The 22,973-nt window shown below is 40.9% G+C and overlaps 2 protein-coding genes across 3 annotated transcripts in view; one reads left to right on the top strand and one right to left on the bottom strand.

Annotated features, from left to right (window-relative positions):
- Positions 1 to 11,259: 11,259 nt before the first annotated feature.
- TIFA (TRAF interacting protein with forkhead associated domain) lies at positions 11,260 to 22,673 on the top strand. Of its 2 annotated transcripts, none has more exons than XM_004040292.4 (2): positions 11,260 to 11,717; positions 18,937 to 22,673. In XM_004040292.4, the coding sequence occupies exon 2, from the start codon at positions 18,955 to 18,957 to the stop codon at positions 19,507 to 19,509; it is 555 nt and encodes a 184-aa protein (XP_004040340.1). In that variant the 5' UTR covers positions 11,260 to 11,717; positions 18,937 to 18,954; the 3' UTR covers positions 19,510 to 22,673. The 2 variants fall into 2 exon arrangements, with proteins under 2 accessions (XP_004040340.1, XP_063561534.1); XM_063705464.1 differs by lacking the exon at positions 11,260 to 11,717 and adding an exon at positions 15,586 to 15,697.
- Positions 15,695 to 22,973, bottom strand: part of AP1AR (adaptor related protein complex 1 associated regulatory protein) — a 52,564-nt gene continuing 45,285 nt past the window's right edge. The window contains exons 12-13 of the transcript XR_010133462.1: positions 17,465 to 17,671; positions 15,695 to 17,322 (exon numbers count right to left, since the gene is read on the bottom strand). The gene's annotated coding sequence lies outside the window, so the exon portion shown is untranslated. The remainder of the gene's footprint in view (positions 17,323 to 17,464; positions 17,672 to 22,973) is intronic.

Genomic DNA, 22,973 nt, shown 5'->3' with positions numbered 1-22,973 from the left:
AAAAAAAAAAAAAACAACCAATCCTGTGACTGTCTCAGAATATGGTTGTGTAATTCAATTCCGGGACTTTCAGCAATCTTGCACCATAAGACACACCCCTTTAGGAATTGCTTTGGTGAAAGGTATTCTGGGAGCTGTATTACTACAGAAAAGTTCCTTCTCCTAATGAAAGTGCAAGAAAAACTTATTATTTAGACTAAGAATGGAGAGTCCTCTTAGAGCCAAGAAGAGAGAATGTCAGTAAGAAACAATGAATGTGACATTGTTGAAATCTGTTAGCAAAAGACAGATGCACATTAAGGCTTCATTCTGTGCTCTGTCTTAGAAGTGAGCTTGTTATCACAGAGACACATATATTGCTAGGTTTATTTGAATTGGAAAATAAAGTTAGGACTTTTTGGATAGAATATCTGATCAGGCTGACTAGTTTGACAGTGAAAAGTGTCTTATTGAGTTACACAGTGGACATTGTCCTTCAATGGAACAACTGAAATCTGCAACTCGAAATTTTGACAAAAAAAATCAAAAGTACATAAGATTTCTAAATGTCAAAATATATTTTATTGGAAAAGGTATTGACATAAACAATATTTTAATTTTCTCAATCCTTTTTGAGCCTGCTGGGTTAAAGAAGTTTCCTCTAGAGTGAAGGAATAATAGGTTTTATTAATAGTAATTTGATAAATTTTGGTAAAGCCTTTGGTATACTTCCTAGAAACTGAGAGAGTGAAGGACTCCAAAAGCTGGGTCATAAATGCTTTGGCAAGTCAATTGTTTACAACAAAATAGGAGGAAATAATTGAACAGTCAGTTGCTCGATCACTTAAAACACATTTTTTTGTGATAGATCGCTATGTAATGTTTAATATATGACCTTAGAAGTTTAAATAACCAAATGGCATTGCTATAACAAAATTCTATCTCTATTTATTTATGTAAACACAGTTCCTCTCCTCTTCCATGTGTATATTTTTGTGGAATGTTGTTTTATTACAACAATAAGTAACATTCATCTGTGAATTAATTTTTTAAAACTCCAGAAATCTTATTGAGAAGTGACACTTGAATAAATTTTATCACTTAATATTCATCAAAACAGACCATTTTATTTTTGTCTTTTTCATCAATTATGAATCAATACTTTTACAATTCAATCTTTAAGAAAGTTTAATACTTAGAGTCTACGGTCACAGAAAATAGAAATGTTTAATTTCTTTTTTCTTTTCTATTTTTTTTTTTTAAGATGGAGTTTCGCTCTTGTTGCCCAGGCTGGAGTGCAGTGGCACAATCTCGGCTCACTGCAGCCTCTGCCTCCTGGGTTCAAACGATTCTCCTGCCTCAGCCTTCCGAGTAGCTGGGATTACAGGTGCCTGCCAGCACGCCCAGCTAATTTTTTGTATTTTTAATAGAGGTGGGGCTTCACCATGTTGGCCAGGCTGGTCTCGAACTCCTGACCTCAGGTCTGTCTGCCTCGGCCTCCCAAAGCACTGGGATTACAGGTGTGAGCCACCACACCCAGCCAGAAAGGTTTAATTTCATATATACTTTTTTTGAGAGACATGTTGCCCAGGCTGGAGTGCAGTGGCGTGATCTCTGTTTACTGCAATCTCTGCCTCCTGGGTTCAAGCAATTCTCCTGCCTCAGCTTCCCAAGTAACTGGGACTACAGGCACCTGCCACCACGCCCAGCTAATTTTTGTATTTTAGTAGAGACAGGGTTTCACCATATCGGCCAGGCTGGTCTCGAACTCCTGACCTCTGGTGATCTGCCTGCCTTCGCTTCCCAAAGTGCTGGGATTACAGGCTTAAGCCACTGCACCCGACCTACATATTTTTACTGTAAAGAAATGTGACAAAAACTTTCAAGTATATAAACTGTTTTATACTAGGATAAACTTCTATGGATGAAGTGAAATGAAACAGAAGGTTACGGAAATACAGGAATGATATAAAATTTCCAGTTGTTAAAAAAGATTTGTACACGTGTCTTTATTTTTAAATTTTTTAAATTTTAAACTTTTTTGAGATAGGGCTGTCACCTGGGCTGGAATGCAGTGGTACAATCACAGCTCACTGCAGCCTTGACCTCCTGGTCTCAAGTGATCCTCCTGCTTCAGCCTCCCAAGTAGCTGGGACCACAGGTGTACACCATCACACCTGGCTAATTTTTGTTTTTGTTTTTTTGTTTGTTTTTGTAAAGACAGTGTTTCTCCATGTTGTCCAGACTGGTCTCGAACTCCTGGGCTCAAGTGATCTACCCATCTCAGCCTCCCAAAGTGTTGGGACTGTGGGAGTGAGCCACTGCGCCCAGCCTGTACATGCGTTTTTAAATGGATGATGGGGGACATCAAATCACTAGGATATAAAATTTGTGTTGGATACATTTAAAAGAGTAATGTATGAGTTATGTTTATTCAACATCAGATTTAGACCCTTTGTATCTAAAGTTATAATGAAAGATGAATATCGACTTTATGTGAAGGAATTATTGTCTTTGCAAAATTCTACTTGGGGGTAAGGGAGCAAAAATGTTGGAAATACAGTGTTTAGGATGAAGGGCTGTACATTTCAGAGCCTAAAAAAGGGCACTGTACACCTGAGTATGGAGAGAGAGGCAATGGCACTGATAGAAGAGGAGGGATCTCATAGGAGATATTATCTTCCTTACAGTTTGGACAACAGTCAAGATTGTCTTCAACAGGGATTCCTGATAAGATCCTTAGAGTCATGTAAAACACAAAGACAAAATGTCTCACTTATAATCCAGTGGTGAGTTTTAGTAAGATTTCAAAGATGGAAGTTTCATCACACAAATTTCAACTATTTTAAGTGATTGGGATGTACACCTATATAAGGAATACATTATGACACACAGGAAAACTGGCTGCAGCATCATACTCATTTTGATTTTCTAGGATTTATCATCTTGAATATAAAATATAAAATGCTGATACAAGCTGACATCATTCGTTCATCTCAATAACATGTTTAGGGAATCTTTTGTGTCAAGTGCTACATTGGTGCTACAGATTCAGACTGTGCACACAAGCAATGCACTTAAGGCAATCACAGTGACTGATGGATTAGTAGTGATGTGGCCAGAAATTAGTTGGAAAAAATTGGCAAGAGTTGGCTCATAATAGGAGGTCTTTGTGTTTCATTTTAAGGAGTTTGGATATTTATATTGACAACATAGAAAATTTGGGCCAGGCGTGGTGGCTCACACCTGTAATCCCAGCACTCTGAGAGGCCGAGGCGGGCGGATCACGAGGTCAGGAGTTCAAGACCAGTCTGGCCAAGATGGTGAAACCCTGTCTCTACTAAAAATACAAAAATTAGCTGGGCATGGTGGCGGATGCCTGTAGTCACAGCTACTTGGGAGGCTGAGGCAGAGAATTTCTTGAACCCGGGAGGTGGAGGTTGCAGTGAGGCAAGATTGCGCCACTGCACTCCAGCCTGGGCAACAGAGCAAGACTACATCTCAAGAAAAAAAAAAAAAACAAACAGAAAACAGAAAATTTCAAAGAATGTAAAATCATAAAACTGTTTTAGAAAGAATACTTACTGTTGTGGGAAGGTTGGAGTATGGAGCAAGGTTTATGCAAGGGAGGGATCCTGGTGGTGGGTGGATTAGGAGGCAAGACCGGAATTAGGAAAATGAGTTAGAAGAGTACTGCAGTATTGTAGAGAGAAGTGATGACTAGGCTTAATTAATGGCAGTAACAATGGAAAAAAAAGGAAGGGAAAGAAATATTTAGGAAATAGAATCACAGGCCTGGGTGAGAGGCACAGAAATATGGGTAAATGACTTAGAGGCAGTCAAAAAACTATAATTGTAGTTAGATATTACTAAAGGGGAATGTACAGGATACCACAGAGATGAAAGTCGGTAATATAGGCATTCATGCAGAAAAAGAGAGATCCATAGAGGAGATGGGTAAAGAACGCCTAGAACAGTAGTAGAAAAACCAAAACAAAGTATATCCTAAAAACAGGACTGGCAAGAGAATCTGCAGGGCCTCTTGTTCAAAAATATTAAGCATTTCAGGTTGGTGATATGCCGATAAAAGCATGGAACTCTGAGTGCAGGGCCCTATGGATTGCACAGGTCACACACTCAGGAAAGCCTGCTTAAAAGCCAAGTAGATGGAAGTGACAGTGTCAATGAAGTGAAATTGGTCAACAAGAATAAATGATGCAGAGAAGTGAAGTAGGATGAAGAAAGGAAAGTGTCCTTTGGCTTGGCAAGTAGGTCAAGGATGGATATAACAAGAACAAATCAGTAAAGCAGTGGCAGAAAGCAGATGATGGAATATTTTAAAAATCCTTGGCCGGGCGCGGTGACTCATGCCTATAATCCCAGCACTTTGGGAGGCCGATGCGGGTGGATCACCTGAGGTCAGGAGTTCGAGAACAGCCTGACCAACATGGTGAAACCCCGTCTCTACTAAAAATACAAAATTAGCTGGGGGTGGTGGCGGGCACCTGTAGTCCCAGCTACTCAGGAGCCTGAGGCAGGAGAATCGCTTGAACCCAGGAGATGGAGATTGCAGTGAGCCGAGATCACACCACTGCACTCCAGCCTGGGCAACAAGAGTGAGATTCCATCTCAAAAACAAACAAACAAACAAACAAACAAACAAACAAACAAACCTAGTAAGATGAATAAGTAAAGACAGACGAGAATCTTCCAATTGAAGCCTAGATTAAGTAAAATATACAGGTGGTACATACTTTGAGAAGGGGCTATATCCTTCCGAGGGTCCTTCAGCGTTGTAGGAAGATGAGTTCAAGGTCACCTTAACCATTTTAATATGTAATAAACTTGAAGACCCCAGATATCAGAGAATAGTGACATTTCTATGGGGACAGGAACTAGAATGCTATTCTGGAACTTTCTTTTCAGATTTACATACCTAGTTGACAGCACAATGAGGATAAACACAAAGAGAGAATCAGAGAGATGGACAAGAAAAGAACTTAGTCCAGATATGGCACTTCTCTGAGCCAACTTTTGCTATTTTACTTTATGAGGAAATAAAATCATTGTGTTAAAAATGTATATCTTATGATCCCTCATTAGTGGTTTAAAATGTTGTTCCTTGTTGGGAAGCTAGTAATTCATAGCATGGTGGTTTACACCTGCAATCCTAGCACTTTGGGAGGCTGAGGCTGGTGGATCCCTTGAGTCCAGGAGTTTGAGAACAGCCTGGGCAACGTGGCAAAACCCCATCTCTACAAAAAATACAAAAATTAGCCAGGCATGTGTAGTCTCAGCTACTTAGGAGGCTGAGGTGGGAGAAGCCAAGGTGATTGAAGCTGTGGTGAGCCATGATTGTGCCACTGCACTCCAGGCTGAGCAACAGAGAGAGACTCTGTTTCAAAAAATAAAATAAAATAAAAGTTAAAGTACTAACACTTGAAGTATAAAAATATAAATACTTAAATGTAACATTAAAGAAGGGGAGAGGTTTTTTGTTTGTTGATTTTTACTAAAAATTACACTGACGAGTACTATTTGAGAAAGTTTAGATTCAACAAGGAAAAAATCAAGTTACTCAGTTTGAGGGGAGTATACGACAGGTAGAAATAATGTACTCCCCCAGTCAGTTCCTCCCATGCTTGCCTACATGGACTCAAGCCCTCATAATGAGTGACTGGGGGCTTTAGGCCAGAATAAGTTGAGGACCCTCATAATTAACTGGGACCCTCTAACAAAAGCAACTATGTTAGCTTTTTAAATTGCGCATAACAGGTTGCTACAAAGTTAGCAGCTTAAAACAGCACTTATTAAACTATCTGTAAAATATATACAAATGAAGATGCATTTTACACATCTATAAATGGTGTCATAACTAGAGCATGGATGTTATATAAGTTTTTTAATAACTTAGAGGAAAAATAAAGGTTCTATGATATACAAAAAACCAAACAGCACTCATTTATTGTTTCAAGGTTTCTGTCAGTCAGAAGTCTGGGCACACTTATAGCTGAGAGCACTGCACTTCTTATCTGAGGCTTGGGGTCCTTCGAGGTTTATTCAGGTTTTTGGCAGAATTGCAGTCGTAGCACTGAGGCCCCCATTTTCTTGCTAGCTATTGACTGGGCCACTCTCAGCTCCTAGATGCCACTGGAATTTCCTTGCCATGTGGCCTTTGTAGGCAGCTCCTGCATGGATATTTGCTCCTTCCAGGCCAGCAGGAGCATGTGTCTTTGACTTCATGAAGGGTGAAGTCCTTTTACCTTTAATAACCCACCTGATTAGGCCAGGTGCAGTGGCTCGTGCCTATAATCCCAGTACTTTGGGGATGCCAAGGCAGGAGGCTCCCCTGAGATCAGGAGTTCAAGACCAGCCTGGCCAACATGGTGAAACCCCACCTTTACCAAAAAATAAAAAAATTAGCCGGGCATGGTAGTATGCTCCTGTAGTTTCAGCCGAGGTGGGAGAATCGCTTGAACCCAGGAGGTGGCGGTTGCAATGAACAGAGATTGCACCACTGCATTCCAGCCTGGATGACAGAATGAGACCCTGTCTCAAAAAAAGAAAACAAAAACAAAAACAAAAACTCACCTGATTAGGCCCAGCGCAGCTGGATCATCTCCCATTTTGTTAACTCAAAGATAACTGATTATAAACCTAATCACCATAGTGATATTATAACATATTTATAGGTTCTGCCTCTTTTCAAGAGGAGATTATACAGATTGTGCATACCAGGGGGTGAAGACCTAGGGAGCCATTTTAGAATTCTGCCTCCCACAGCACCTTTCCCACAACTGCCTCCAGGGTGGGACAGAAATGATGGCCCAAACAGGCTGACTCATTCCTCTCCCTGCACCCTTGAGGGGCCTTGTCTTTAGGGGATCCACTTTTCTCCTCACCATCTGACTGTTTTCTTGAGAGCCTGAATTTTGTTGTAAACCTCCATCATATGAAAAATATTAAGGCTTTAAAGCATTGAGACCTGTCTCTTGGGGGATTTCTCTTACTCGACTCTTCTTTAAAAGGCTGTATGTGTTTGTAACTGTAACACATGAAGATAATTACAAAAAGCCAAACTGTTGGAAAAAGGACACAATGAGAACTCTCTGCCTGACTCCAGCCTTCTGTCCTCTGTCAGCCATGTTCTCCTCAGAATTAACCAACATTATCCATTCTACCTCCTTGGATAGTTCACATATTTATGTTTTTCCACAAATGCTAGCATTTTTGTTCTGCACTCTGTGTTTTCTTTAGTAGTGCATCCTTCATACGTAGATTTAAATTGCTCTTTTATTTTTCTATTTTTTTTTTTTTTGAGACAGAGTCTTGCTCTGTTGCCCAGACTGGAGTGCAGTGGCATGATCTCTGCTCACTGCAACCTCCACCTCCCACGTTCAAGCGATTCTCATGTCTCAGCTTTCTGAGTAGCTGGGACTACAGGTGCATGCCACCACTTATGGCTAATTTTTGCATTTTTAGTAGAGACAGGGTTTCACCAGTTTGGCCAGGCTGGTCTCAAACTCCTGGCCTCAAGTGATCTGCCTGCCTGCCTTGGCCTCTCAAAGTGCTAGGATTGCAGGTGTGAGCCACTGGGCTCGGCTTTAAGTTGTTAATTTTAACTGTGGTCACTTGACTTCAAGAATAGGGAAGAGGAAGAGATTTGGGCTGCCGCCTGTCCCTCATTTAGGAACTAGTGGAAAACGATTTAGGTCAGCTATCTCAAGTGATTCTAAATGTTTCCACTTGTTAGCAGAGAGCATCCACCATGAGGCGGTGAGACACACTTGAGCTGAACTGCACATAATTTAAACGTCAGGGCTGGACAGGGGAGAGTTAGACAAGTGTGGGTCTCAGGTGCTTAGAACGCCTTGGACAGAAAGCGAGGTCATATAATTCATTTATCAGCAAGTAACACAAACATGCACCTCTTCTTTTTTTTTTTACATGGTGTGATTGTATTACCACGAATTAGCTGCTTTTATTTTTTATGTTAAATAACATACAGTAGGCGTTTAATGTACATCATCTTAATTATGGGCCAGCAAAAATATCTAAAACTCTTAAGATTCTTGCCATGGAAAAACTTTGTATTTCCAAACAACCAAGTAACTTAATTAGAAATTATATTGACCCATGTCATGGGGATGAGGGATGATGATAAGAGGAAGTGATGGCATGCCATCAATTGAATAGGAGAGCCAAGATAAATTTTTACTTTTTTTTAAACATTAATACAATTTAGAAATTTCAAATTGTTCAAAGCTGGATCGAAATATAACGGATTATGGGCATTTTATGTTATTTTCAAATTAAATGATGGGTCATTGGTAATTAAAACGGTAAATCCCTCCTTTCTGTATCAATAACACATGCCTACTGTTTTCGTCTATTTTGAATACAATCCTAGCCCAACTTTTAGTATAGTCATTTCCCTGAAGGGTTTCTTGTAATTTTTTCCTGAAAGCATTTATGTTACTTCCTATAACCCCAACACCACTCAGGGCATTTGGTTGTAGCAAGTGAGGTTAACCAAGTTTAAAATGCTGTTGAATTCACAGGAGAGTTTAACTGCATCTGTCTAATTTAAAAGATGTTGGCAGCCCATGAGCAGTTCTATGTGCAAGAGAAAGTTTCACACTTTAAGGCTATGTCAGGATCAGATAATGAATTTATCAAAATGACACGATCACATTGAAACAAAAATATTTTTGTTTTTTCGTTTTTCTTTTCAAAAAGAAAAACCGCAATAAGAGGGCCTCAAAGGTGATTTCCAGCTGCTATGTTCTCATTAGCATATTTGTAACGGTGGCACACAGTGGAAGCCTTACATTTCCTCAGTCTGATGTAACTTTGGCCAAAGTACTTTCAGACTTTAGTAATTTGCTTGTTTTAAGATAAATAATAGCCTGAGATGAGGATATTTGTATAAACCCCTTCCTGAAATGTCTAGTACCTTTCATTGCATAATTAAAATTCCTACTGTGTTCCTTTAACAGTAAAGACATTTTCATTATCAAAGAATGATGTTCATGTTTTAAATAATAACTGTAAAATAATCTCTTCATTAAAAATAATCATTTTTAATGGTTTTACACAAACTGAAACAATCATAAAGCCCATATTACAAATTACTTTGCCTAATTTAGATATGAGTGACTTAAAATTGCTTCTTTTGCAAATATCCCCTGGTGATTTTCAGAAAACTTAATAAATTGAAAGTACAGAAATAAATAGTCACTTTTTGGGGGGCTCTGGCCTTATTCAAGCTTTTAGAAATTTTCTGGGCCTTTTGTCAGTTTTCAAATTAGAGATTGGAAACTCCAATTCTGACAATACTGTTCTACTGTATGAGTTCATTGACATAATCAGATAGCATGTCTTATCTTCCACCTGCTCTCATGTTCATCAGCTGAGAGAAGGTACCCTGACTGTCACTTCTAGAGAAGAAATAATAAATGTTGATGATTAACAAAATTGCAGCCCTTATGGGAATCTGCCTCACTTATAAATGTACCCTTCTTTCCCCACAGTCACTGTACTTGATTATACCTAGCTCTGACACAGTTCAAAACTTAACCGCACGCATAGAACCTCTTTATCAGGTGGACATTAGTGTCATTTTATTGCCAGTGAAACCGATCCACAAACAAGCAACTCTCCTGAACTCAAGGACAGAAGACAGACAAGGGGCTTCCACTCATTTCCATCATCAGAATTTGGTTTCCCATGCGAAGAAGCAGGCTGCTATGATCTCAGCCAAGCCAAGTTTTGTCCTCCTTCCTCCATCTATCCTCAGTCTTCTTTCTCCTTCTATGGCAAGGGTCCCCAACCTCTGGGCCATGGACTGGCGGTGGTCCATGGACTGTTAGGAACCCAGCGGCAAAGCAGGAGGTGAGCTCAGGGCCAGCAAGCGAAGCTTCATCTGTATTTACAGCTGCTAACCGTCACCTGTGTTACTGCCTGAGCTCTGTTTCCTGTCAGATCACTGGGGCATTAGATTCTTATAGGAGCAGGAACCCTGCACATGGGAGGGATCTAGGTTGCCCGCTTCTTATGAGAATCTAATGCCTGATGATCTGTCACTGTCTCCCATCACCCCCAAATGTGTCCGTCTAGTTGCATGAAAACAAGCTCAGGACTTCCACTGATTCGACATTATGGCGAGTTGTATAATTATCTCATTATATATTACAATGCAATAATAATAGAAATAAAGTGCACAATAAATGAAATGGGCTTGAATCATCCTGAAACCATCTTCCGTGGCCCCAACCCCAGTCTGTGGAAAAAGTCTTCCATGACACCGGTTCCCAACAGGGATTGCTGGTCTCTACAGTGTCTATCCTCTCTCTCTCTTTTTCTTTAAACAGAGTCTCACTCTGTTGCCCAGACTGGAGTGCAATGGCGCCATCCCGGGCTCACTGCAACCTCCGCCTCCCGGATTCAAGCGCTTCTCCTGCCTCAGCCTCCCGAGTAGTTGGGATTACAGGCACCCACCACCAAGCCCAACTAACTTTTGTATTTTTAGTAGAGATGGAGTTTCGTCATGTTGGCCAGGCTGGTCTCGAACTCCTGGCCTCGTGATCCGCCCACCTCGGCCTCCCAAAGTGCTGGGATTACAGGTGTGAGCCACGGCACCCGGGTCTATCCTCTCTTGACACCTACTCTCCTTAGGTTCTTCACACTTAGGTGATTCCAAACCTTTTCACGGAGGCAGAAAAGTAGCATTACCTTCTTCTAAGCTATAAAGGACTCCTGAGAGGTGTTTCCCATTTCATCATGTACCAGCTTTTACTTGTGGACTCTGGATGTCCATTACGATGGAAGCGGCAGGAGAGAAAGAGACTGGACTGCTCTAATGGGTGTAAGGCGAGGGCAACCTGGAGCAAGTTCAAATCCCGCCTCTGCGGGAGGCAGAGGTTGCAGTGAGCCGAGATGGCGCCACTGCACTCCAGCATGGGCGACACGGTAAGACTCGTCTCAAAAAAAGAAAAAAAGAAAAAAAGAAAAAAAAAATTCCACCTCTGCTCGCCACGCTCCACCATTCTCTGAGCCTCGGTTTACTCATGTGTAAGGGGGACTGCGATGATTAGAGGAGCTCGTGCATGCCACGCACTGGCTTGCTTGGTATCCTTGGAGTCACCGAAAGATTAGTTCAGCTCCCCGCCTGCCCAAGCCCTGGGGCAACACTCATTTTGGGGAAAAGTCCTCCTTAATGTTGAAGTGATCCAGTTCCCTTCTTTTCTCTAGCTCGCCAATCGGGCTGGAGGAGAGGCCACTCGTTTGGGAAGGCGCGGTCCGGGTCGGTGTACCGCGCACCAAACCCTGCCAGAGAACTGAGAGAGGCGGCCAGGGGGCTGGGTGCCTGGTGAGAAAGGCGCCAGCTGCCGGGTCACCTCGAGAGGAAGGAAGGGGCGGGAGCGCGAGTGGAGCGGGCGGAGCCTGAAAACCTCCGCGCCTCCGCTGCGCTCTTTACAAAGGCCCCGGGCGCGAGAGGACGTGCTCTGCCAGCCAGTGGGAAGGGAGGCCTCGCGCGCGGGAGCGCGGGAGGATCGGCGGCTCGCGGTCCCTGGTCCCTGGCTCGGTTCCCCGCACCCCGGGGCTCATACTTACCCGCGCGGAGGAGCAGCGGCCGGGTGTCCACCCCCAGCCTGCGCCCAGTCTCCTCGATTCCCCTCGCTCTGAGCCGGGAGAGCCGAACAGCTGAGGAGAGTTCACTGACTCCCCAGCTCCAGGTACTTGCGGGGCGGCGGGCTGGGGGTGAGGTGGGGACTGGCCCTTTTCTGTTTATCCCGCAAAGACAGCAGCTTTGTCCAGGAGATTTTGGGGGTGTCGGATCGGAAGTCATCCCCCGCTGCTCCTGCTCACCTGGCACACGCTCACCATATGCTAAGGAAAGCCTGCAAAAATTATAGACAGCACCTCCCTGTTTTATAAAATATGAGAATATTTACATAAATGAGGAAACATTGGAGATGGGGGTGTGTTTTCTCTGTACTTTGGTATTCTTTTCAACGTTTTTCTAATCAGAAAACAAAAACGAATGCCATTTATGCAGTGTGGCTCCAGAGCATTTGTGCGTGACCCCCCTCCCCTCCCCTTGCCAACTGCCACGGCCCCACGCTCTCGGTCGCCAAGCGAGACCTTTCTGAGGGGCCCTGGGCTCCCTGGAGTGCCGAGGTCCTTGGTCCTAGACCTGACTCCTTGCTTCAGTCTGGTTCATGAGAGAAATATAGTAATCCGTTGTTTTCTTGGACTTTCCCCAGATTTCAGATTGAAAGGTGGAATTTCACAAATCCTCTGAAGCCAAAATCCATACTGAGCCTCACTGCGGATTTCCGCAGCCACCAGGAAGTGGGACTGGACCCCAGGTCAGGCCAGTCAAGTAGAGTGGGAGAAAGAAAATCTCATGTCTGAAAGACACCGAGCTTTCCTAAGGGTTTCCTCCTGCTGTTTGGTTTTCATTTTTTTTTTTTTTTGATTCTTTGTTTTTGCAAGACCTGTGGTTTTAGTATTAATTCTGCCAAACAGCTGTGCCAGAGTTCACAAATATCTTCAGAGCCACACTTCAGGGTGATCCTGTTGAGCAGGGTTAGACAGGAGGATAACTTGGTCCTTTGCTCTGCTTCCAAGTTTCTGTTCCCCTCCTGTGTGCTCAGTGTTCGGTATTCGTTAGGGAGAAAAGCCTTGAAACTTCCTACTTGCAACCACCCAAAGACATACTCTTTCTTGAGAATATATTCAGGGGGAACTGGGGAGGCGAGGGGGTTGGGGGGAAATGAAAGTAAACATTTTCACCATCCAGAGCAGACCCCATTAGTTTGGTCAATCCTGTTTTAAAAAATAGACTTCTTAAAGCATGAGAAATCTGGTTGGCATGCATGACCACCCAGGGGTGCCAAGCTTTCTGTTAAACTGCTTAGACATCTGGGTCCTTTTAGCGAAAATATTTCTGTATATGTTTTTGTTTATGACATTTTAAGGCCGAACACCCTTTGGCAAGGAGAGGTAGTATGTCTCTTCACGGGCTTTGCAGGACCTTAGTGAGTGTGTGTGTACGTGTGTGTGTGTGTGTGTGTGTGTGTGTGTGTGTGTGTTGTGTTGCAGGGAGGGTAGCAGAGGTGGAGGTGCTGTTTTTGCACATAGCACCTCTACACGTATCCATTCTTCTTTCCCCAGAGAGGAGTCAGAAGCCTTGCCCTCAATCTAACTCTTCTCTTCCCAACTCTAAGCCTCCCAGGTTAAGTGTACACATCCTGATGTCCAGCACAGAAGAGCTGGACACTCAAGATGCAGCATCTATGCCTTCTGTATTCAGCTTTCAGAGACAGAGTTCCCAACTGCAGTGCTTATTTTTATTTCTATATTTATTGTATTTCCTTTGTTAACACAGATATTATTGTTTGTCAGATATTAATCAGTGTTTTACAACTTTTCCATGTCAGATATCACAGTTTACCCCTTTAATAATACTTTGCTAATCTCCAACCACTGTCAATTCCATAAAAATCAGAGGTTGGTGATTTTGTAAAGAAAATATTTGTTAAGTGTTTGAATAGATATTGAAGTGCACATGGTATAAAATTCCAAAGGTGTAGAGTGTGTGTGCAGTGGAGAGTAAGTCTCCTTCCTATCCTGGGCCCCCAGTTTCTGTCTCCAGAGGTAACCATTGTTATCACTATATAAAATCATTGTTGCCCTGTTTCTTTGATAACTTATGACTAACAGATTTCAAAATGCTGTTTTGAGCAAATGTGCACCAATGATTTTTTTAAATCTAACAATTTTAAGTATATTATTTTAATTGTCAGCTTCTGTCTTTCCTGTTTTTCTGCTGACCACTCTGAAATGTCAGAGTGTTCAGGTCACTTTGCAGAGGGACCCTGTGGCTTTGAGGATAAACAAATAGATTCATTTCTAAGTTCCTTGAGGTCAGAGATCAACATGGTCTCCAAACAACCTGCCACAATTACCGATGAGTACTAGGTCCATGCTAACATTTATACACCCAGGCTTACTGATACCCAGGTTACTGATATTCACTGTAACCTGGTGCTTCAGAGGCTGTTCCTCCTATGAGGTAGCACTAATGGTGTATTTCCCTCCCCAGTATTAGATTCTTGTTTGGTGCCTTGCTGGTTGTAGCCCACACACATTTATGTCCCCCTTCTCTACAGGTTAACTGCTAAAGTTTGTGAAGTAACTGGTAACCAGGGAGGCAGTGTTTGTAATGGTTAAGAGATGATGCATTGGAGTTTGAGTCCTGTCTTTGACATTGGATTTATGCTCTGGGCTGGTTTTTAACCCTCTGAGATTCAGCTCCCTTATCAGTGAAGCAGTGATTCACAGGGTTATTTTGAAGATTAGATGACCTGTTGTCACCAAAAAGCAGGTTAGTTGCCCGCTGCATGCAGAGTCCAATAAACAAGAGTGAGGTCTGGTACAAAAAAAAAAGTGAATTCCTAAGCTAGCTTGGAGAAGGGGGCACAAAACGTCCTGCCTTTATCCACACCCAGAATGTGCTGCTTCACTTTTGGAGCAGAAAGTGGGCCTCTTTTATAAAGTAGGGTGGGAAGTGAGCCAGAGCAGGGAGTCCCCCGCTTCCCTGGTGCTTTATCTACCAGACAGTTGAGTTGGCACCTTCCTGGGCAGAAATATAAGTTATATAAGTGGCCAAGTGGGCATACTCTCACCATGCCCTCCTAGTAGGTGTGAGTTCAGAGGCCACCCCCTGGAGGTGAGAGTTCTGTGGGGACATGCTTTGGTCTGCAAATCGACTGTCAACTCTCCAGGAGAGATCAACGTTAAGGTTCTCTTGGAGCACATAGTTAGATATACTTGCCCTGTAGGGAATTTCTGGTCAGGAAAGGTGAATGGTTACATTTGCATTTCTGAAGGTCTAAGTAGGAAGCGGGGCACAGGGGGAAGGGGAAAAGAGAAAATAATTTAAAAAATTAAACTATGACTTAGAAAAGTGGAGGTACTTGGTTACAGTGTATCAGGGTATCAGCAGTCTGCCTGGCACATGAAAGGCATGAAATAAGTAATAGCCCTTATTCCTGTCTGTATTAGTTTGTTCTCACACTGCTAATAAAGACATACCTGAGGCTGGGTAATTTATACAGGAAAGAGATTTAATGGACTCACAGTTCCACATGGCTGGGGAAGCCTCACAATCATGGCAGAAGGCAAGGAGGAGCAAGTCACATCTTACATGGATGGCAGCAGGCAAAGAGAGAGCTTGTGCATGGAAACTCCCCCTTATAAAACCATCAGATCTCGTGATACTTATTCACTATCACAAGAACAGCATGGGAAAGACCTATCCCCATGATTCAATTACCTCCCATCAGGTCCCTTCCACAACATGTGGGAATCGTGGGAGCTATAATTCAAGATGAGATTGGGGTGGGGACACAGCCAAACCATATCACTGTCAGAGTTTGCTGTGGTTTTATACCTTCATAAGATAGGTGAATGCATCCATCAGCTCAGGCTCTGATATAGTGCAGTAACAAATGACCTAAAAAATCTCAGTGGCTTATTGGAAGAAGGGTTGATTTTTTTGCTAATATTAACTGTCCTTTATGTATCTGTCTTCAGCTCTTCCCTCTGGGACCCAGACTGAGCTGCTCCTTGTGGGAACTGCTGATGTTTTGACAAAAGAAAGAGGGAAGGTGGAACTACACACTGGCTTTTAAGTTTCTGCTTGGAAGTAAGTCACTGCCATTCATGTTTCATTGACATGGTTGTTAATGAAGTGGATCATCATTTTAAAGGGGCAGAACTGGTAGGGACAGGCCTGCAAGGATGGGGTAGCAAATATTTGACACTAATGCAGTCTGCCTCAGTGTTTGTTGGATGGAGTCACAATTGTGAACCCAGAGATTCATCAAACCCAGACAATTGATCTGCACCAAGACACTCATAGCCACTGATGTATAAACCAGAATGCCATTTTTTCTCTCTAACAGTGGATAATATATCTGTCCTGGGGACTGAGTATAAGAACCTATATGGGGTAAGCTTTTCTTGTGGTTGATTTGCTCAGAAGACTGAATTATAAAGTAATAGCTTATATAAAGCATACAAAAACAAAATTTGGATGTTACCAAAAGACTATTTAGATCCAGAATACACCATGGTTTTTAATACAGTTCTCCTTTTGGAATTCTTATCGCCTGAAGTCCAACAATGAACTAAATTGATGGCAGCATATCGTAAATAAAGCTGGAGATCACTTACAGATTTCTGACGCTTCTTTTCAGGCTCTTGTTAATAGCAAATGCTTTTCTTGTCGACTGCTAATGCATCATCCCATGACTTATAATTATTCTTTTATGCTGTCTGCTTCCTGAATAATGAGACTTTATTATCGTAATCATAGTGTCTTCAAATCACAGTGTAAGATGGATTAACCAGTTTTACCCATTGTGTGTTAATTCTTGCTGACTTTGGTTTCATAGTAAGTTTTACCACCCCTAGCACAGGATTTTGAGGATTTTTCTCAGTTTTTCTGCTTACAGCTGGACATCTGTGGCCTGCTTGGGTAGAGCAATATGATGCAATAATGTTCAAAAATATATTATGAAAATAAAATTGAAAATGCATTTTCAAATCAATAGAAAAGAAATATTGCTTAGCTATGTCATTTGTTGGATAATTGAATAAATTGAGAGTTTGATTCCCAGCAGCAAAACTTTGTAAAACAGAAGGAAAGATTATATTTTAAAAGTAAACAGCAGGGCTGGGAACGGTGGCTCATGCCTGTAATCCTAGCACTTTGAAAGACCGAGGGTGGGTGTATTGCCTAAGCTCAGGAGTTTGAGAGCAGCCTCGGCATCATGGTAAAACCCCGTCTCTACTAAAATATGAAAAATTAGCTGGGAGTGGTGGCGCACACTTGTAGTCCCACCTACTTGGGAGGCTGAGACAGGAGAATTGCTTGAACCTGGGAGGCAGAGGTTGCAGTGAGCCAAGATCACGCCACTGCACACTGCACTCCAGTGACAGCAAGACGCTGTCTCCAAAAAAAAAAAAAAAGAAATGCCAGCAAGATAGAAAGGGAAGGAAAATATTCTTTCTGGTTTTTGTTTTTTATATTTCAAACCAGCATAATTTTGATGCCAACATCTAATATAGATGGCAAACAAAAAACAATAAAACTACAAATCAATCTCACTTAAGACTGATTATCTCCAAACCCCAAATCAGTATAAGCAGACAGTGTCCGGTAGCCTCAGCAAGGGAGAGTCATCCAAGGAATGCAGGCGGCACTCAGCATCTCTCTGGGTACTGGTGTAACTTCTCGCCGTGCTACAGTTACAGAATTCTGTGCAGCTGTTAAAGAATGAGGTATATTTGTAAGTGTAGATATGGGAAAATTATCACCCATATGTATTATTAATTGAAAAATCGATCAGGCATAGTGGCTCACGCCTGTAATCCCAGCACTTTTGGGAGGGCGAGGCAGGTGAATCACCTGAGCTCAGGAGTTTTGAGAGCAGCTTGGCTAACATGGCGAAACTCCGTCTCTACTAAAAATACAAAAATTAGCTGGGTATGGTGGTGCGTTTCTGTAATCCCGGCTACTCAGGAAGTTGAGGCAGGAGAATTGCTTGAACCCGGGAGGTGGAGTTTGCAGTGAGCTGAGATTGTGCCATTGCACTCCAGCCTGGACGACAGAGACCTGTCTCAAAAAAAAAAAAAGAACAAAGAAAGGTTCAGAACTAAATATAGCATGTTTCTATTTGTGTAAGAAATTTTTTTTCTCTGTGGAGAAATGTGCTTGTATGTGTGTTTGTGTGTGTGAGAGTGCACACACATAGTTATGCTCGTTATGTAAACAAAACTTCTGTAAGGATAAAAGTAGCTTTTACAGTGGTTGTACTCTAGGAGAGAAAGACAAAGAGTTCAGGTGGGGGAGAAATACTCTTTTTTTTTAATCCTTTGTTAGTGTTTGAATTTTAAAATCATGTACATGTACTTTTAAAAAATTAAATTAGTTTTAAAATGGCAATTCTCTGTTGAAGTAACTTCACAAAAATTTTAGTAGCTATTTCTCCTGTCCCGTTATACTGCTTTTAAGTACTGTACTAATTACCAAAGATATATAAAGTGAAGTGTAGGTGGAGGGCACCTCGGGCCATCGGCTCTCAAGGGATGTGGTTAACAACAGTTGGACTGTGCTATTTGTAGTTAATGACAGTTTGTCCATCCAGTCATTGAGTACCACTGACAAAAATAAATAATTCTGATACCAGTGCAGGCTGTGATAATTAGAACCAACTCATGGAGACTTATATTCTTAAAAGTAATGTCTAAAATTTGAAATTATAGAATAAAATAACCACTTAAAGCATTTGCTATTTTTAATCATTTACCTGTTAGAAATCAAAGTGAGGATATAAAGGATAAATGTTGCAATTGTTTGTTTATAACTATTAAGTTTTTTTCTTTAACCAGGTTTCACAATTCATAATATATTTAATTATAATCCAGTTAATAAACTATGTTTTCTTTATGTATATATCCTCTGAAGGTATTCAAACCAAAGAGATTTTTTATTTCCTAATTTTCTTTTTAAAGTACACCTGTCATATTTTCTCTGGGCTCGAGTCACTCTATTTAGGTGAAAGAGGAACTGAGGTTTCTTTATGCTTCCCTCAAATCATTTTATTATCAAAAATCATTCTTTGTTATTGTCTGCATTTTATGTATGGTGTTATAGTCAAACTAGAAATGAAAAAGATAGGAGAAGCTAGTGTAGCAATTTTATAGGGCTTGGTATAAGATTTCACATATCTACTAGTTCACTGAAAGTATTGTCTATGTACTGTTTTCTTAAAGTCCAAATAAATTGCCTATCAGGTGATGTTCATCAAAACGTTAGAATCAAAGTTCTTAATGCCTCAAGCATAAGCAGAAACTAACATGGTAATTTAATTATTGCAGGTGGGCCTTGTGCACATCATGACCAGTTTTGAAGATGCTGACACAGAAGAGACAGTAACTTGTCTCCAGATGACGGTTTACCATCCTGGCCACTTGCAGTGTGGAATATTTCAGTCAATAAGTTTTAACAGAGAGAAACTCCCTTCCAGCGAAGTGGTGAAATTTGGCCGAAATTCCAACATCTGTCATTATACTTTTCAGGACAAACAGGTTTCCCGAGTTCAGTTTTCTCTGCAGCTGTTTAAAAAATTCAACAGCTCAGTTCTCTCCTTTGAAATAAAAAATATGAGTAAAAAGACCAATCTGATCGTGGACAGCAGAGAGCTGGGCTACCTAAATAAAATGGACCTGCCATACAGGTGCATGGTCAGATTCGGAGAGTATCAGTTTCTGATGGAGAAGGAAGATGGCGAGTCATTGGAATTTTTTGAGACTCAATTTATTTTATCTCCAAGATCACTCTTGCAAGAAAACAACTGGCCACCACACAGGCCCATACCCGAGTATGGCACTTATTCGCTCTGCTCCTTCCAAAGCAGTTCTCCGACAGAAATGGATGAAAATGAGTCATGAACACAGAAAGTCTAAGAGGAGAAATATGAAGGATGAAGAGCTCTGTAGATGCTGTATAGATACTAAATAAGAGTTGATTAGGGTAGTATATTATAGTCATCTGTTATGCTGTGAAATTTGGAATTCAGTATTATCATTTTGAAGTCTGTAAATTGTGTTAGTCATTAACTTAGTCACCTGTTGTATTCCTGGATCTACACAAAATTATTTTAAGTGCTCTTATTAATCTGTGAGGATTAATATACAAAAAGTATCCTTTGAGATGAAGTCGTGTTCTCAAAATAAGGTTATATTATTTTCTTTTTCTGCTTGATTTTCATCTTGTGTTTTGCTTTGTTTTTGTAAGGAACCATCTCTTGGTTTGGTCACATCAGTTCACAACAGCCATTTGTTTTCAAGGTCAAGGCTCCAGGCAGGTTGTTACTGGTGTTTGCAGCCTGTCAGTACTTGCAGTACTGGAATAGGTTCTAGGCTAGTGTCTGCGCGTCACTGTGGTTTTAGCATGGGAGGACTTATTTGAGAAATACTACCTTACTTTTCTATGATTTCTTTTTACAGAGTTATAGTGTGTTTACTCCTAAGATGACAGTTCTCTTTGTCTATATTCAGCATCTAAGACAAATATTTAAACATTTTAAAGAACCACTGTGTTAAGTTTAGGATTATTTACTTACCAAATTAGAAGTTTGACTTTTATGTGTTATACACAATTTTAAAATTTCACGAATTCACCTTTTTAATAGTATCCATGTACATAATAAAATCAAAGTTTAATTAGCCATTTTCTTTGAATTTTTTTCTAAATAAGGGAAAGAACTGTTCTTGGGCCACTTTACATAGATAAATGTATGTGAATGTTTATGATAAACGCTTAAATATTTCTAAAATGTTAACTTCAAAAAAGTCTTTTTCAGTTCTTAAATAAAAATTTTTTTATTTAAGATACTTATTCGACTTATCTTAACTAAGGTAGCTATGAATGTTAAGTAGATGAGGTAACCATTCAGTTAAGTTAAATTGTAGCATTGCCAGGTAGTGAGGCTCACTGTACAATTTTCCAGGTAAATGAAATTTCCTGTAGTAAGAGGTCCATATTTTTGTAACAGCCTTTTAAAAATGCTTTTGTGAACCCTCCAGCCTCTTACCAAAAGAGGCTTTAAACCTCATCTTGATTCAGACCATCAGTCTATTCCTGGGCAGTAGTATGTGATGTCCAGCACCCTAACCCCGACTCCCCAGCCCTGGGACTGTTCCAGTAGAGTGAAATATTTGTCCCTGTACAAAGTGGCCTGAATGACTGTTGGAGTTCCTGTGTCTGGTTTTCCTGTTTATTCCCTGTGATGCCCAGAGTAATGGCCCATCCAAAGATGTCCAGATGTCCATGTGCTAGTCTCCAGAACTTGTAACTGTGTTGTTATGTGGCAAAGGGGAATGAAGGCTGCAGATGGAAGTAAAATAGATTATGCTGGATTATCTGGGTGTGCCCAATTGATCACCGGATCCGTAAAAGTGGAAGAGAGGCAGATCAGGATGTCAGCGTGATGAGGTGTGAGACAGACTTGACTTGCTGTTGCTGGGAGGAAGGAGGTCATGAGCCAAGGAATGTGGACAGTCTCTTGAAGCTGGAAAGTGTGCATTGGACATCTGGAAGCCAGAAAAGACAAAGAAATATCCAGAAAGGAACAAAGTCTTGTGGACACCTTGATTTTGGTCCAGTGAGAATATGTTTGACTTGTTAACCTACAAAACTTTATGATGATAAATTTGTGTTGGTCGTAAGCCACTAAATCGCAGTAATTTATTATAGCAGCAGATAGAAAACTAATATACTCCCTTTAATATAAGGTTATCTACTATTGATTCTTTCTAGGATTTTAGCTTCTGGTCTGATGTGGGTTTACAGCCAGATCACCCGGCTTGAATTGCTTACAGTGTGTAGTCTCATGGTAAAGGCGTTCTATGAGTGAAGTGTATATACTTTAATATGTGTATACTGTCACATTTTGACTATTTTGGAAGACTTTCACCTCTGTTTCTTGTCTTTGAGGCTGATGAATGTGTTTCTAAGTTATAAATTTAATATTAAGGGATTCATGTATTATTGTTATTGAATCCAAACAATGTGTTAAGTAATATTTAGGGCCAGAAAAATCTTGTACAGAATAATGATTTCTCCTAATGTAAATCTTGGAAAGGGTTTTGTTCAACTTGAGAAATATTAAATTTTTTGTTCTATTTTTTTTTTTCTTAAAAGATTGGCAAAGGAGAGAGTGGGTTGCTAAAAGTTTATATTGTTCTCCAAAGAATAGAAACACTTTCCATAGCCCAACTCCAGTAGTAAATAATAATGAACGCTTTAATAATGAAAGAGCAATTGGTTAGTATTAGAATTGTTTTGATTACAAAGTTAGCATCTTTGCCTGAGCTACCCAACCCCAAAGCGGGGTTGTTAGAGGAAAGCTGCCATATTTCATAGAACCGAGGAAGGAACGCAGCAGACCTCAGGTGAGATTCGAATGCTCTGGCTCTGACCCTCAATGCATATTGGCTCCATGGCCACCTGTAGCTCCCAAGTTTTACACGTTATTGATCCCCTAAAGAGAACTGATCTCTTGATTTCAGTTCCAGGGACGGGTCAGCTTGGGTCAGGTGCCCACCCCTTCACCAATCAACTTGTCTCAGGTAATGCAGTCACATTATATAATGGCTGCTCTGGTCAGTGATCATGTGGATAGATACAGCATTTTCTCAAAAAAATGGTCACAGAGGGGTGGGGGTGGGGCAAACAAAAATATTGGTGTTTGATACAAGGTACTGAAGCTAAGGTGTGAAACCTTCCATATATACTTTAAGGACTTCTTTGTCCCTGGAAAGTGATTTTTCTGGGGCTCCTTAGGTAGAGAGGTGTATTAATGGTGCCAGTGTTAGAATCCTTGGCAGTCTCTTGAACCTGCAACTCCAGTGGTTAAATCTCATAGGCCATATGGTTATATAACCATTTTCTAGAGAATTCTGTTCCTACTATCTAATGCAGTAACTGACTTAAAAGTAAGTATTACTGTTAGACTCTAACATAAGTGGTGGTATTTGTTTTAATGGAGGTGGGATCGGGTATGTGTTCACTTAAGCTTTACATTAAAAAAAAATTTATATGTGTAAATAAATATATATGCCTTGTAGAAAAATTAGCCATAATCTTACTACCAGAAGAGAACTACTGTTAACTTTGTGTGTGTGTATATGTGGTGGATGGTTTTATGTTACCTCCTGGCTCTTTTTATGTTTCCAATTCTCTAACACTTGTTTAATTAATTACTTATATTATTAAGTTAAGATAACAGGCATTGTTATTATTTTACTAAGTGGACCATGATTGAAACTATCAGAGTCTCCATTTCAGGTGGTGACCAAGATGAGCCCTATGACAAGTGGGTGGAATTTAATAGGTTTCTAGTTGGTATGAG

Source organism: Gorilla gorilla, chromosome 3 (genome assembly GCF_029281585.2).
Source record: "Gorilla gorilla gorilla isolate KB3781 chromosome 3, NHGRI_mGorGor1-v2.1_pri, whole genome shotgun sequence".
Classification (NCBI taxonomy): Eukaryota; Metazoa; Chordata; class Mammalia; order Primates; family Hominidae; genus Gorilla; species Gorilla gorilla.
This window is presented reverse-complemented; position numbering and strand designations above follow the sequence as displayed.

Bases quoted from the DNA above. Each gene is read 5' to 3' on its own strand.
- TIFA (XM_004040292.4), top strand. From the start codon at position 18,955: ATGACCAGTTTTGAAGATGCTGACACAGAAGAGACAGTAACTTGTCTC.